The sequence below is a fragment of the Acipenser ruthenus genome, chromosome 13 (genome assembly GCF_902713425.1).
Source record: "Acipenser ruthenus chromosome 13, fAciRut3.2 maternal haplotype, whole genome shotgun sequence".
NCBI classification, from domain to species: Eukaryota; Metazoa; Chordata; class Actinopteri; order Acipenseriformes; family Acipenseridae; genus Acipenser; species Acipenser ruthenus.
Window position 1 is genome coordinate 1597367 of NC_081201.1, and position 17721 is coordinate 1615087.

Consider the following 17721-nt stretch of genomic DNA (forward strand, 5'->3'; position numbering starts at 1 on the left):
AACTGAGGTTGTGAGAGAGAAAGTGAAAACACAAGTCACACAGCAGGGCTGAAAATCAAAAGGTACAAACAATGAAAACAACAGCATAAAAGCAAGCTGAAAATTAAAGGGCACAGGCTATTGTTTAAGCATCCATTTATACAACAAGAATAATCATGTTTTTAATAGTGCTGTTGATTATCAACTAACAAACATAGTTGTTTGGTTTTTGTGTAATGCCTTAGTGTTTTATAACCCTGTGCTGCGTGCTATTGTTTATTGAATTGCTACCCGAAAAAGGGTTACCCAAAAAAAATATCTCTAGGTTTTGCAAAGAGTTATTTAAATTGTACTTTAAAAATGCATTTTCAGTGGAAGATTTTATTATATATATATATATATATATATATATATATATATATATATATATATATATATATATATATATATATAATAAAATAGATAGATAGATAGATAGATAGATAGATAGATAGATAAAAGTTAGGAGTTGCTTTCAATATCAAAACAGTTGCAGTCCCTGGATTTAAACAGCAAAAACGTCTCAGTGGTCTTTATAAATAGACTTTTTTTTATTTTTTTATTCAAGCATTTAATTGAGATCTTGTTGACTACATTTCTCTGGTTACACAAGACAAGAATACATATTTCGAAGCAGCTTAGCCAGGATAAAGTAAGTAAATAAATTATTGTTAAATACATGGTTTAACATATCAGGTTTATCAATGGTACGAACTGGAAAACTGTTTGCTGAAGGGAAAGATTCAAATACTATGTTTAGGTTGAATTAAAAAAAACGGACCTATTCACAAAACTCTGCGGATTGTTTAAATCCCATTTTGAATAATAAAATCAAGTTAATGAAACCGTGTTCATTTTTTTCAGAGAGGGTTATGATCCAAATTTAACATGGATTTAACATGGATGTTTTCAGAAAAAAAGAGGACGCGATTCTCTGCTGCTGCAAATATGTTTTATTGAACAGTGCTGCAAATTTAAACTGCTGAATTCCACGCTCGTTTGTTTGTAAGTACAGAATAATAAACATGACTTTGAGCATTCCAGGAAAATGACAATCAAGCAATTCTGAATTAAAAAGAAAAGAATGTGGCACCCCACAGTGTTCCATTTGAAACCCACAAATTCCATCAACCCCTACAGCACACGGTGATAACTCATCTGTCTCACAAAAGAAAATTAGAGAGTCCTTGAAGGGTTAAATGTAAATGTCTGTGGCCATTCTACATTTAAGCACAGTTCATTTGGTCAGGCAGGCTATGCCCAACACACTTCACCTCCTTCAGCTGGGAAGATCCTATACATGATTCAGTTAAAAGGCCACTCATCAGCTATATTCACACTCTAGCAACAGGACATAGTATTGTTTTGTTTATTGATAGTTAAAGTCATGTGAAACCAAACTATGATCGCTATGACAAAGTACTGCAAGACATTTTTACATGAATCTAGTTTATGTGGTAAAAAAAATTATTATAGACTAATTACCCATCATCCCTCTGTACATTTTCTTTTTTTTTAAAAAGATAGTAAAACACTATGGTTAATAAGCTGTCAATGGTGCAAAAAGCCAAGAAGGTGATTAGACTGCACTGGAAAATGAAGCAAATTGGTGGTTCAGGCAGGGAACTCACTTTTAACCTTGTGTAGTGTAGACATATGTATAATGTAGTAATGTTGTCTAATTCTAAGCTTTAATAAGTCATCTAGCGCATGAGTTTCCTGACTGAACTATGAAGAACAAACAGGACCAAGACCACAACAAATTAGTAAAAAGAGATACAAACATTCTTGAAACTAAAACACGTCATGGCAATGAACACTTAAAAAAAAAAAGTGTTCTTAGAAAATAAAATATTAATAAACGATGGAGGATGTATAGTTGAGTAAAAACACGTCAGGAGGCAGAACCACATATTGTGAGCATGTGACCTGTTCAGAGAAAACAAAGTCGGGGGATTTACTGTCCTGCACCCAGCACAAAAAATACCAGCTCACATTTATTGTTATTTACTATATTATTATTTCTTTTTTTTAGTGCACAGATACAATAGTAAGCCGATGCATACTGTGATAATAAGAGGGATGTCTTATGTCTAGAACTGTTTGGCATAACAATTAAAAGACAAAGAAATACATATAGGACACAAAAATTGTCAGACCAATTTTTGTTATGGATTCTGAATCCTTGTGAGGCTGAAAAATTTGACAGGCGGTGTTTTTTTTTATTATAAATGAAGTACTGGACCAGTGTAATGAATACACTCAAGACAATTCCTGCACCTCATTCCAATATTGTTTGAAGAAGTCAAAACGTCCTGCAATTCAAATCAATATTGCTAAAAAAAGAAAAAAAAACAACAAGAAGAAAAACAGAACTGGGTTAGGGCAAGTAAAATCTCTTCCCACTAGGTTGCCAGAATTTCCTCAGAACAGGCCACACTTTGCTTGGTGATTCCAGTTTGACCCAGGGCCCAAAGTTCTGTTAGTAAGGGAGCTGTTCTTGGGGAGGTGAGGCCCAAACCCAGCCTAGTCTCCAAGGCAACGGGCACTAACCCCCGGAATGGAATTCTGCAAGAGCAGGGAGGTGACAGGTATTTGAAACACTGGTGAGTGATGCAACCCTGTATATATCCTGGTTAGTTTGGTCTGATTGATTGAAGATTGTCCAAACTAATTTCTTAACACAATAAAAAATAAAACATGTCTGATTTGGTACTAAACATGGGTAATAAAGCATAAACCGTGTTCAATTGATTCAAATTATGTTATTATCAAACAGCTGGCTCAATACATTGTACATGATTCACTTTTATTAAGGACACTTATCCCGAATTGTTGGTGATTTTACTCTGCAACATTTTACACCCTTTTTCAATGTATATGAAATAATGTCCCCACCTTGATCGTCCCCACAATGATCCCCCACCCCCACCACCGTGTTGCTAATACCATGACAGCTCCTGAATGGAGCTTGGTACTTAAATAAAGCAGCGATTGTTGGTTTGTTTATTGTTTTTGAAATGTGTGGCCTTCAAGCTCAACCTTCTTTTATGATATAGTATCGTAATTAGGTTCTTGATTTGAAAAGGCTAGCGATGCTTTCCTGCAATATTACATTTAATAAGCAGTTCACCGGATTTCCTCCTGCTCCCACTGAAAGTCCTCACCAGACATTTGGTAAAACATCATATTAAAGGGTTTGTAAAACTTCCGTAGTCTGTGAATAACATCGGGATCTATTTTGGGGTGAGTTCTACCCTTGGATTTGCCAAGGCACCTTGGAGCACTGCTGTCCTCTGGCTTCTTCAGGCAGGGAAACCCCTTGGTCTTATTGAAATAGAAGTGTTTGTCTGTTACAATCCTTTTGAGTCCTAGAAAGTCCTGCACTTTGGCCATTTCCCCTGCTGGATCAATAATAAGCCTCTCTCCGCTGACAAAAAGCATCTGCGAAAGCGGAAAATACTGCAGCCAGGTCTCCAGGTGGAGAGCATAGATCCCTATCCGTAGGGCACTCCACGATGCATCAATCAGCCCTAGTGTCCTGTTTTTAAAAGCCAGCACCTCGAAGCTGGGGATCTCTGGCTTCTTGGACAGAGTCTGTGTATAGTCGGAGATGGCTCTGGTCACTGGGTTTCTGACCACCACTATCAGTTTGGTGTCCCTCGCCATTGAGTGAATGCGCCGCGGGGCTTCGTTAGTTACGAAATAGCTCGGCGTTTTCTCCATGGTAATTTGACCTTCAAGTGTCGAAGGCATCAGGTCCCTGGAGAGACAAATACAAAAAAAAGACAAAAAGAGAGGTTATGTTTTTGATTATTATCAGAAAAGAATCGGTTTTAAAGCATTACTGCTTTAATGCATTTTTTGTTGTAACAGCAAACTCCTAAAATGCTGAAAGAAGAGTTAGACCTTTAGTACGTGTTGCAACTCTGTACGTTTTTTTTATCTAGTATAGAAATGAGAGATGTACTGTAACTTGATCCAATACAGTAACTGTGACTCCAGTAGCAGCGCTTCAGGCTTTCAGTAACTTGCCACAAGCATCCCTGTAGCTCCATTAACTCTTGAGCTCCCTATTGACACCATTGTCCTATATTACAGTACATGATTATGAATTCCAACACATTCATATCGGTGTCTCTCATTCACTTTGAGAATAGGCACTTTTTCTTACTTTTTTGTCAGCACACATTAAAACGAATGAGCAGATTAATTAGGACCCTCCTGTTTGGGCATTTGCATGTCAAACAATATAACAAGAAACAAAAAGGGTCTCTCAAGCACGGGAAATGCAGTACGTACAGTTTTAAAAACATCCTCTTTGGGACCAGCAATGGAATCCAGCATTTCGGTGGCATATAAATGCAAATTATATTTACTGATTGCAAATGACTGACATTCTTTCTTCAGTGCCCTCTCAAAAGCATGTCTACATTTCCCCTGATACACAGTGTCTGCCAAATGTAACATATGCCACACAGCTTCTGTTTGTCTGTGCAACAGCTCATTCATACCACCGTCTACTGTGTGGGAATGCAATTCATGCAGAATTTAAATTGAATATACCCTGATGTTGTCTGTACTAAGATCATTGAAGCCAAAAGGTCCAAGGAGACCAGAGACAGGAGGTCCAGCAAGTAACACCTAGGAAACAAATGATTGTAGGACCTACAAGGTGTAATACAGATGAGCCTGGTGTTTTGTTCATGGTTTATGGATTTTGGAACAGTGGATATCTAACAAACAGTGAAAGCACACTTCAGACAAGGCCAGCTAAGAAAAGTGTCCGTCAGGTGTTTAACGCGACGCCTTCGAAAATTAAAGAATGCATTACATTTCTACAAAAACGTCAATACGTTTTATTGAAATTGTCAAGAAAGGAAGTGCTTTTATTTAAAAAATAAAATAAAATCATTGGCTTCAATCGATATTTAGTTTCTGCTATTTAAATGTCTTCTCAACCTTTGTACTTCGGTGGCCCCAGTTGGAAAGCTGTTGAGTTTAGTCGACCAGGATTTTCCACATCCCTAATTTAAATGGCGTATCCCAGTTAAAGGGACATGCAATATGAAAGTGAATCTAATTTAAGAGTGAAAGGAAAATATGAAATGGCTCTGGTTACAGGAAGAGTGATCATCTCTATAGTTATTTAGTCTGGTTTAAAACTAGTCATGTATGGGTGGTTTAATTCCGCATGTAACAGTTCTCCCACACAAAGACAACATGCTATAAACCGCCACGCCCACAGTCCACAAGACAGGACCAGAAAGCCAAATTCCTGCCACTTAAATTCCTGCCATTTTGTCCAAGTTTTCTGGTTAAAGTTATCTGGAATATTAAAAGAGTAGCACTGTATTCCAGACTGGTCTTACTGCTGGGCCTCAGCAGCAGTTAAATAAGTTAAACACATCTCACCATCTGCTGCTGTTAGTTTAATTAGGTCTTCTCGCTCTGCCATTTACATATCATCTCATCCTACTATACAGTGCGCCGTACTGCAAATAGAAACAGCCCTTCCACTATTTTATTTATTTAGTTATTTTATTTAATGTGACAGAAAATATATACAGTATATATCTTTTTTTTTTTTTGCATGATACTTTGGAAGTTTTTTTTTTTTCGGGGCAGGCATATTAACAGTTAAAAAGACAATTACTAGCAGAATTCTTTTGCAGTTGATTGATTCTGTTTATTCATATCACAATTTTTCAGAAGATCCAATTGCTGTGGGCAGCGCAGCAGCCATCCGTTTGACAGGGTAAATAATTTTTGCATAAATATTGGTTGGGAAATCAAAAAAGAAAAAAAACTGCCTTTCCTCCTCCTTGGCTTCTTTACAGTAGGTTTTCGAACACTGATCAGTCTGAGCAATGACACGGGGTGCCTTGTTTATTTTACCATGCTTTGGCAGTTCTATGGGGTAGATCTGCTTCACACTAGGGTGGAGCTATTATACCCTAAAGGGCAATTGTGCATTTCTAACCACACCTCATGTATGAATGCACATTGGATTGGGTACTGCCCAAGCAACGCACCATCTAACAAGAAGAGTCTTATCTGAAAAGAGAAAACGCCTCTCCTTTAAGCTAATTGCCTCTGTACACACCCAGGCACTCAACCCCAGTGCATCCATGGCTTGAATTCCATACGTTAATCAGAGGCAAAATGGTAGAGTATATATAGATGGAAATTAAGACGCTCTCATGCAGTTGAGCAGAACAGTTAAATACATGGATGCACACCAACCAACCACATTACCTGCAGCCCTATTAGTACCTGCATTATTATTATTATTTTATTATTATATATTTCTTAGCAGACTCCATTATCCAGGGAGACTTACAGTTGTTATAAAATAACACCGTAGAAAGTATCACATTACAGAATATCACATTACAGATAAGAGCAGTTATAAAGTACAGAAAAATCAGTAATAAAAAATATAAATTTCAAAGAGCAAAAAAAAAAAGAATACAGTAAATAATTACATTTAAGAGCGAGTTCGACTATGAGCAGTTAAACATAGTGACAATATCTGCTTATACAAGTAAAGTCCATTAAGAGCACATAGTAAGTACGATAGATGCTTAAGAACGATTTCAAATAAGAGCAAAGTCATTATGAAACCTCCATTAGTTATACATTAAATACACAACATGAACCCATTTGTAGTGATTGTGCTAAATACCACAAAGACAAAATATCAATTTGTTTCATAACTTAGTGGTGGGAGATATATGTACATGATAATGGTGACTAATAGTGGAAATATTCAACGGTTAGCAATGGATACAACAGAACTGCAGAAATTGAGTATATATATATATATATATATATATATATATATATATATATATATATATATATATATATATATATATATATATGTTAACTTAGTGCAACATGTCCTTTTACACTGGTTCAGGTTCGCCATCTAAGCTGTCAAATGTACATAATACATATTGGCCAAACGTTTTATAAAACTTAAGTAGCTTTTATAACTAATATTTCCTTGTCAGCCACTGTCATCCTGGAGAGCCATTCCACTACAGCTAATAAGTATAATTTAATTATAAGGTATTTCAGAACCTGTCCAGGGGATAAAGAAGTCCAATTTATAAATTGCAAGTGGTTAGAACAAAGACCTGAACGTGTATTGCTGGTATTGCATATAGAATATCAATTCTAAAGATAACAATGCTCATTATACCCAACACCCTCAAAGGCACAGTCCAGTTGATATGCTGCTTTGAGTTTGAAGTTGTGGTATAAGATGTAACTGATTTAACTGCCTTGATCACGGGTGGCAATCTCGGGACAACTGACTGCCATTTAATAGAAACATGACATGCTACAACGCTGTATAATTCATTGGTGTTTCCTCCCCACACACTGCTATGAAAACACGAAAATAAAACCGATTTAAGTATGACTCCATGTGTTAAAACATCTACTTTCCTGTAAATGTGATAAACTGCCATCAAGAACATAATTGGCAGATAGACGTGGTTGGAAGTGATTAATTAGCTTCTCGTGCAACTTTTACATTACTTCTATGAAAGATTGAAACTGTGATCCTGTGTGAGTGAGCGCTGAAGCGTGATATGAACGAAGTGGTGTGCCCTTGTTATACCTGTAACAAAAGCATGCTGTTGCTGACTGTACTGTACCAATACACAGTAATGAAGACCAGCTGTCTCTTGTGTGGGAGTGGGTCAAGGTGCCCGTAGGTACCTGTAAAGCAGAGCTCACAGATAAAGTATTCATGAAATCCATTATGGATTTGCATGCTTGAGCACATTCTAATGAACCTATCCCAACTCACACGGTGAGCACTTTCTTTGAGTGATGATTGCATAACTGGGGTTCTATTCAGCAAAAGGGATTCTTTTCTCGTAATTCCAGTTGTTTCAGTTAGCAAGGCCATAGAGTACATGCTGGTAAATATATGCCTTCTCACCTCCTGCTGCAGAGCCCCTAAGCATCTAAGGCAGTCACCTACAGGGACAAGTAACTCACATAGAGCCAAGAAGCATTTGCTATGTAGTACGTCTCGATATCTGCGCTGCCTTTCAAGTTTGTTTTCTGAAGCCTGCTGTTTGTTTTACGTTCTGTTTAACAGCCTCTGTAGTAGCCTTTTGTTTAACGTTTGATTCTAAAGCTAAATAGCGGTTGATCGTATTTTCTCCAAAGTCACATTAAAAGATGTGCAAAACAATTACCTCCATCTGCATCTAAAGTTTCTTTGGGAAATGCCTTGACATGATCCTCAGCTGAAATATACTTTGCTTTTTTGCTTTGTTGTCCATTTTTGGTGCTGAAAACTAGTTTTTAGCAACCGAAATCAAAATAAAACCTGTGGGAGAAACTGAAGCTCTGACAGAAATTTGGTCAGACACCAAAATCCAAGCCGAACTGGACAAAACTCACAAAAAAGTAAAATATATTCAGTCTTTTCTTAAATTGCTTTGTTTAATGTGGACAGAATTCGTAAACATTAGTGCATCATGCAACACTGCCCGTTATATGCCATGTGCAAAGATAGAAAGATATGGGACCAGGTCGATGAAGAAACTTCAGGCTGATATAAGTACAGGGCTGGAATAAAGGAGATCCTAATGAGACGGTGAAAAAGAAAAGGCCCACAGGGGAAGCGATATCTCCTGGTTAATTAACAATGAGTGTTAACATCACATCAGTGAGTGATACTGAATGGATGAGCCTCATGTCTCAAACACACAGCTTCGTAGCAGTTCATTGTTAATTAACCATGTGATGTTCACATATGGGTATTTGTTTTCTTACATCATTGTGTTCCCCAGGGCTTGTTCTGTGTCCGTGCCAGAATTCAGCACTCTAGATGGGCTAGCTGTGCACACCGTGCCGCTGCACTCATGAGACACGTGGTTCATGTTGCTGGGCTGAGCAACAACTGTTTTGTGTTGCTACTTCTGTTTCTTTTCTTTGAGAAAACATATTTGTAATATGTTTTTTATACACTTGTTTTGCAATAGTAATTGCTTGAGCTCTCATCTACGACCTTTTAGAAACGCGCTCATCCAGGCAATTGGAGCAGAACAGTAGCAGCAAAGGCTGAAATAAGTCATTAGAACAAAATATATTTGCTGCAAGCATCCGTTTCAATTCCCCCGTTGAGCTAGTTCAAACATGAAATTATGTGCACATTTTACCACAAACAGATTCGCCATAGTGTATTTTTAACTGTTTCAATAAATCAACATACAGGACTCTTTGTTAAAACATAACTCTCCTTAAAGTAGACCAGTATTCTTCAGTTGGACTTTCTAAGATAATCAACATATGTATTTAAGGATTTAGTATTTACTATTTCATAATAAAAATGGAAAATAATAAATAACCTAACAATATAATATAATTTATGGTCTGACGACTAATACCACCTTTTCTTTGAAACGAATTGCAAGCCAAGCTCTTCAATTAAAGAATCAATGTCTAGAAAAAATCTGTAAACTAGCATACTGCTAGGGAGGCTGTGTGGTCAGTGGTTAAAGAAAGGGGCTTGGAACCAGGAGATCCCCGGTTCAAATCCCACCTCAGCCACTGACTCATTGTGTGACCCTGAGCAAGTCACTTAACCTCCTTGTGCTCCGTCTTTCGGGCAAGACATAATTGTAAGTGACTCTGCAGCTGATACATAGTTCACACACCCTAGCCTCTGTAAGTCGCCTTGGATAAAGGCGTCTGCTAAATAAACAAATAATAATACTGCATTTTCTGGGCAAGAGATACAGCGGCAGTCAGGATACCGGATAAAAGAGAGAGGAGAATTCCTAAAAAAAATCTGTTCATACCAATAGCTGATCCAAAACATTTTAAAGGTAGCTTTGGACTTGTAAATGGGAGAAAGATAAATACATGCATATTTTTTGGTTTTGTTTTGTTTTATTTTGGACCATCTGGCTGCTACAAAAGAGGCAGCTAAGGATGTTCTAATCATGTGCAGAAGGTATAAGCTGCTCCATTAAGGACTAAGCTGAGCTAGCTGTGGAACCTGTCCTAATTCTAATAGAGGGGGTGGGGGGGTGGGGGGTGGGGGGCGGGGGGCTTTAGCAAGCAGACCTAGGGACATCTACCCAGTCACGTCACAATTGAAATAAATCTAGACTCAGTACAGTACCTGGTTTGTCTGGTTATGTATACAAGTTGGGTGTCCTTTTTGATATACCTTTAGTGGCGACTGCCTGTTTTTTTGCACTGAGGATGTTAAAAAGTGTTGTAATGTACTGTAATTGGGGGATGTATTTCTTTCCACAAAAGGCCTACATTCAGCGTCAAGGACACATGCAGTAATTGTTTACTGCACTCAACTCATTAAGGACACACTTTAGGTCAGCATCCAACAGCGTCCCTTCCAGACCTTGTATTACCTGTTTAATCAGTGGATTTGTAAAGTAAAGGATCTATAATGTGCAGGACAAGCCCAACACAACACTGTAAGCCTGTGTTAGAGTTTACAATGTCGCACCTGAGCCTTAGCCTTGCATTCAATTCTGCACTGAGGAGACAGTATGAGTGTGTGGGGAGAGGGCCCAGTATAGCGGACAGGAAAGCAACATGACAGTGAGACAAAGGAGTTTTTTTAATTTTTTTTTTATCAAACATGTTGCTTAACAGTCCCTAACACTGGTGTGTATTCATAAATATATTATGTAGTTCCTGCAAACCTGTGCACAGATTCCTTCATCCCCCATCTGACCCTTAGAAGAGGCAAAGCACCCCCTTTTAATGTGTGAACGCTTGCAGTAAATTCATCAAAAACTGGAAAGCATGAAGAGGTGTGGGAATAAGACCCAAGGTCCAAAGAGAGAAGGTGACAAGGTTAACAGTTCTGTCAAAAGCACAGCCCTGGAGAAAAATGGATTCTGCAAAAAAAAAAAAAAAAAAAAAAAATCATAAGGTTGAGATCTGTCAGTTCATTAAATTACTTTCTTTATCACAGGGGTAAGATTGACAGAAGAGAATCTTTTTTCATCATTTTTAAATTTTTCGTTTAAAAAAAAAAAAAAATACAGCTTTCTGTTGCCATTTGGTGACTTGAACAGCGTGTTGAATATGCAATTAAGTCTAATAATATTGCATATTGTATATTTTAACAATAAATTCAATCATCAGTGCTGTATATATATATATATATATATATATATATATATATATATATATATATATATATATTTATCTGTCACTATTAATGGGGCAGTCCCAAGCAGTAGTGATACGCAATAAACAGTACTGTGTACATCAGCAGTGTTTGCTTGCATTACAGGTTGCAAATATACAGCCCTAAAAAAGTAACTTTAATAGGTTGCCTGTTCAAATAAATAAATATATAAAAATACATTTCATGCAGAGTAAGCAGTCTTAATACGTCTAACTGCACAAAAATGTCACATTTGGCATCCATATGAGTCCTGCTTTAAATTGATGCTGGAATAGAATACACTGAGCAAGTAAATAGAATGCTGATTAAATGTTAGGCCCTAGATTCATCTCTAAGGCTTTAGCCAAGAATAATTTTCAGACATCGGAGAGTCTGTCTTCACAATGCATTTGGAACAGGTGACCATTGTGTCTATAATACAAGTGCAACCAATGAGCCTTAAAAATATTACACACCTGTTAATAAATCAAACATATGTTACTGTAACACTTTCAAATAGTGCATTGCCAAGGGTGACCATGATCTTAAACGGACAGACCTGACCCTACACAGCTGTTCCCAGTCTTGTGTTTTTACCTTGCTGTTTCTAATTCGTGGCTGCTGATGTCTCCACGTAGCAATCCACACGGAATTCTTTTTCATCCAACTTCAATTACAACTTGTGATGAATCCACACTGCAGACTGCAGACTCATTCGACTTTGCTAAACAGATGTTATTTCAACAAGGGGACTCTTAATCCAAGGGGAGGGGTTAACCTAGTTGCAGGACCTACTTTCAACATCCCTGGGCCTTGAACCCCTGCCACACCACATTGGCCCCTGCAGCTCCCCTTAGCACACAGAAGACAGACTGTGCCGTGCAAGCACAGGACTGTCTTAACTGCAAAAGGATATTGTGCAATAACCCCCACCCCCCTTTTGCCCTTCAAATATGGATTAGCTAGCAGCACCACTAAACATCATTATCAAGACAGATATTTAGTTTATCCATTAGGGAACATTAACTTTTTTTAGTTTCTACAGCTAGCGTAGTGAAAAACACTCTCTTTCCATCAGACGCCATATCAGGAACATGTCTTAAATTAAAGCGAAGTTTCTTTGTTAGACTATGTCTGTCAGCCTCCGGGTGAGGATTTGTTTTAGCTTTTAGAGCAACACTTGTCTTACTCTGAGCTGTGATTCTAAGCAACAGCCCTCCAGGTCTCATCAGTCCTGAAATTCAACTCCATCAACAGCCGCGAGAAAATAAACGATCTCCCTGTACTGTACCTCTGACACACACACACAGGGCTTTTTACACGTCCTCTGAATTCATTTGAAAACAACATCATCTTTTGTTTGCGCTGCTCTTCAGAAGGAAAACCAGTAATCACACAAATAGAATGCAAAGTTCAGAACTACATACAGAGTGGTATCTTTTTTTTTTTTAGCATTGTGCATGATATGCTGCTACTGTCACCTCATATGCCTTTCCAGCTTTTTTAATATATTTGTTGTGTTGTAAAGACAGTAATTTAATTTAATGTCTGCCAATGAGTGCATTAATACCAATACCAATGAATTACTTATTAGAGTGATGGCAGCTGTAGTACAGGCCTTTCACACAGAAAAACACAGAAAAATTAACTGCCTTAGGCTACTCACATGTAAATGCCACAAAACAGATGTCTTTGGAGCCCCTTGGTACACTGTTACATTATACATTTGGGGATATTTTTGGTCACACTCCTATTTTCTCAGACAGGCAACGGGACCGTGGAACCAATTTCTGTCATTTTTATTTGTATCATTTTATTTTTCCTCGCATCTCTTTCGCGACTTGAGTTTCATTGTCAAATCATTGCTGGAATTTTAAAACATAACGGTATTTCTAATGGCCTTGTGGGAAAGATGAGACTGTTACATCAATGCATGAATAAATATTTGATGGGTGTTTGAAGCTATTTGCCGGCATACAGACCCACCGCTTTCTCTAGTCTAGAAGTCTCAACCAGAGAGACAGCGCAGAGCTAGGCTGTAGCCTGGCTGCTGAAATTGTGTCTCTGCTAATGTTTATTATCAATCATTCGTCATCGCAAACTTAAATCCAAACTTTTTGTAGACACAGATCACACCGTAGAAACAGAAGAGCAGATATTGCTTCACAGCGCATGCAGTTGCATATACTTTGGTACATTCCCCAGCATGGATTGTCTAAGGTTAGATATATTTACTGCTGCTTAAAACAAAATCATTTAGAAATGATTACATAACGATAAAAACAATCAGTGCTAGAATATCTGTGACTACACATTTCGAGTTTCATTTTGTACTATTAGAAATTATTGTTTTTACATAAATTCCAATTATCATATTTTTGTTATTATAATTCCAAAGCTTCAATATATGCCAGTACAACAGCCTTAGAAGCATGCATTTCCAATGTTTACCACTGTAGCAAAGCCTTCCTTCCCTGCCTTGTAAGTGATTAATGTTCTCTTTGCTTAATTGTGCTGTTTAATCAAGCCATATGTCAATACATTTTGTGCTAAATTTTCCTTATTGCTTATTGATGCATTTGTGTAAATTACTACCAGTATTAAAAGCTATTAACAAACACATTATGTTAAATCTAAAACCTTTAAAATCTGAAACTTAATTATAGTCCCCAAACATCGATACGATGGTAATTCAATCCGCTTCATAAATATTTGTTTTTATCGATGAACAAGCCAGATAGAAGTTTTCTAACAGAACAGACAGGTGTCTTTTCAGAACTTTAATTGTATTAAAAGGCGTTGTTGTTTGTTGTGGTGGTGTGGTATTCAGCTAAACAGATTAATTACAGTCTGCACTGATGGGAAAAAAAAACAGATTATGTTGCTTTTAAAAACCACTCAAGCCTTGGTTTCAGCATGTTTATATTTCAAAAACTGTATCCCACTGTGTCTAAATGCAATGCCTGAAATGGGCAGGGGAATTCAGGAGTTATGAGGTCATTACAATCCGCTACAAAGGACCCCACTTATGTTAGCCATCATAGTCCATCTCTGCAGTTGGCTCTGTAGTCTGGTAAGGAGTAATAGCTTATTTCTACACTGATTTGTAGATTGTCAGATGTATTTTAAAAATAAACCTCTCCATTCCCCTTTTAATGCTTATTTCCATTCACTCAAAGACCCAATGTATACCCAATGTAGCTGGCTTGCAGCCTGCATTATCTATTTATTACATTCAAGTTCCCAGCAAGAGATGATTCAAAACAAAAGTCTATGTGCAGAAGTCAACAAGAAAGAAAACCTACTGTCCTTCAACAGCTTTGAAAAACAGTAAGACCCAAGCACAGCCAGACGCTTGGACATTCTCTGATTATTAATTAGCAGCTAAGAAGAGATTGGCATCTCCGGAGACTGGACGGACTGGACAGCATTCAAATATAATTCAGGATGAACATGTGTAGGCATCATACCAGGCTCTACCACACAGCACTCCACCCCCCAGCCCCAGTCTACTCTACCCTGATCTGGCAGAACCATCCTCTATCGGGGTGAGAGGGCAATTTATCATGCATCATAACTCAAAAAAATACCTCTTTTGCCCACCTATGGAGTTGGATTCTTGATGTGAGTTCATATTTTACTCGACTGGTGTTGTCCTGCACCTGATTGCTACCACATGAGAAATCACATGAGAATCATTTCTTCGTGGCTTGGTTTGGCCTGGATTTGAACTCAGAGGTCAAAACAGGAACAATAGGAAAGGTATCCTGGACACTCCCCCTTCAGAATAACCTGTCCCGTTATGGGCTAATATCACAAACTTTAAGCGCTTGACGGACTCGTCAGGTTTTTCAGAGAGCGCGTTTAATTCCATCCTAAAGTAGCCCCATGAAATCAATAAAGTGTATTAGAAGACCTGTTAGCTCCATCCTACAGTAGCTGTCAGTGTCATTGACAGCGCAGGACAATGAGCTCACAGCTGCAAATGTTCTCATCTTTCATTGAACAGTTTAAAAAGGACAACTATATTATCTATAATAGCTAAATATACAAAGGATGCCCAATTACATCCTGCAACTGAAGATCACTCTACTCCTAACAAACAGACTGCATTAAACTAATATACACTATATATAAGCCATATATAAGTCATAATATAAGCTAATATTTTACTACAGGGACACCTTCTTCTAGACTACAGCTTTAAACATACTCAAAAATCTATTTAAACAGAGATGATTTCTGTCAACTGGGCAGGTGGTTTTTTGGAGAGAAATATGCATGTCCAGTAACTTCCTTTTTGCATCAGTTATTGTAACATCGGAATCTAGCAATGTGAAATCCCTGTATCTGATTTTTTTTGGCTGTGTTATCCTGGAAACTGACAACTGAATACACAGATCCAAGCCAGACTGAACTTTTGAGTGTTTCCATTCAGTTACAGTATGTTCAGTTTGCTACTATTTCAATGAAGCTATAGCTGACATTTAGAAGACAAACCATGCAACTTCCTTGAGCTGCATTCATGAAAAAATATAAAGGAAATGCCATTCGGGTAAGGGAATTCATATCTGTGTATAGCTGAGTACTGTAAACTGTTACACCAGCCCCAGAACTCTTAGTCCATTAATACAATTCTGGTAGAATGTAAAACCTGCAGAATATCGGCTGGTAATGTATCTTTAACTGGAAATGTATTGCTCCTGTACAACCTCCAGTGCATCATGGGATGAGAGTAACCTCATTGATTTGTTTATCTCATCATAACCTTACTGCCATGTTTTCTTTGCCTAATGTCTGTCGCAAATGACTACAGTACGCTCTGAGGCACAGGCATTTCTGACAAAAAAATACAAAAAAACACTGCTGTATCAAGAGAACCACAAGTGTTTTATGTTTTATTTAATTTTTTTCAGGCAGACTTTTAATTTGTTATGCAGGGGGGGGGGGACACCTGCCAGTGAGTACAGCAAAATGTCAGTGAAAAAAATAAATACAATCTCACCTGACACTCAAATAATGTCAACGATAAGAATATACACTGCAGCTATAAAAGCTTAAAACACTACCTTAGATAGAGGTCTGAGATTACTGTTGCCCAGGGTCTGTGAAACCAGCTGTCAGGTCTAAATCACCGCAGACCATCAATCAATGAGATAACTTAGACAGGAACTAACAATTGAATCCTATTTGTCAATCTCTGCTGAGGAGACCTGTTGGAAGTGGGGAGGATTTCTCAGCTAGGTGTATTCAGGGAAACTGCTGTTTTTCAAAGTCAAGTTCTGTCTGCCTGGTGGAGGACCACTTGGTGTTATGTGTACAGTTCTATAGCTCTGAATGTAATTAAAGTGCCAGCAGCCATTACCTGTATTTTTATAGCCAGTACTGTTGGAAACTAGGGACAGTGAACAAAAAAAAAAGTGTAAAAAAATTAAATTAAATGGAACAATGCATTCTTTTTGCTTCCAGTCCTATTATATAAAAAAATGTATGTTACTGGTAAATACATGTAATATGATCTTGCTTGGACCCTTGTACTTTATATACAGAACATGACAAAAAAAAAGGTGCATTTGAAGAAAAACAGCCGGAGATTGTTCACCCTTTGGTGATACAGCATGTACTGTGCTGTTCTTCATTTTAGAAAACATCACAGGGAAGATGACAGGAACGTTATGAACCCTGAAGACCCAACCAAACCTGCTCAATGTAAAGGCTCTGGTAGTGAAGCAAGCAATGGAACATGAAAAGAGCTTCAGGTGGTGATCTGCAGTAGCTAATGACCTACAGGGGTCTAGAACACTAGCATACATCCTGTTGAACCGCTTCACCTCCAGAGTGATCTGTATTCAATAGTTCAGTAGGGGCTTGGCATATTTTAATACCATAGTAACCCATGCAAGTCTCCATTTTACCAGGGTGAAACTGTAAAGTAGTTTCACATAGTATCACAAGTCAATCACCCTAAAGGGTAAACTATGCAAGTAACAGAATGTGTATAATGGTATAATAGTGTTGTTGTCTGTTTAATTTAAAAAAAAAGAAAGGAAAGAGCAGCTGGGCCTTATCCAGACATCTCAATTAGGCCTTCTGAGGCCCATCCTCAGCTACATATGGAAGTGCAGAATCTATAGATAGATAGATAGATAGATAGATAGATAGATAGATGTATATATATCCTGTTTCTTAATATATTATCTGCCTCAGAGCCGGCGTTTTCCACAGCAAAGTTCCATCTCTTGTACTTGGTAACCAAGATAACCATGAAGGAGTCTGACATTAGAGCATCAACTGCATAAAAAATATGGTGGGAAAAAAGAGTTGAGAAAATTGGGGTGTAACTCAATCAAGAGGGTCCATGTACGACCAGAAAACTGCAGGCAATAAATCACCTTGCAGTAAATTAAACAGAATTTCTTTACTTAGCGATTATCAACTGAAAAAAAAAGAATGGCATGCTGGGATGAGTTATGATACCATCTGAAACATGTTTAATAGGATATAGACTAATAAACCAAGGTACT

The 17721-nt window shown here is 37.6% G+C and overlaps 1 protein-coding gene across 1 annotated transcript in view; it reads right to left on the minus strand.

The window, feature by feature from the left end:
- Positions 1 to 616: 616 nt before the first annotated feature.
- Positions 617 to 17721, minus strand: part of LOC117418511 (heparan sulfate glucosamine 3-O-sulfotransferase 4-like) — a 53584-nt gene continuing 36479 nt past the window's right edge. Inside the window, exon 2 of the mRNA XM_034031646.3 lies at positions 617 to 3781. Coding sequence (XP_033887537.2) covers positions 3148 to 3781 — 634 coding nt within the window. The 3' untranslated portion in view covers positions 617 to 3147. The remainder of the gene's footprint in view (positions 3782 to 17721) is intronic.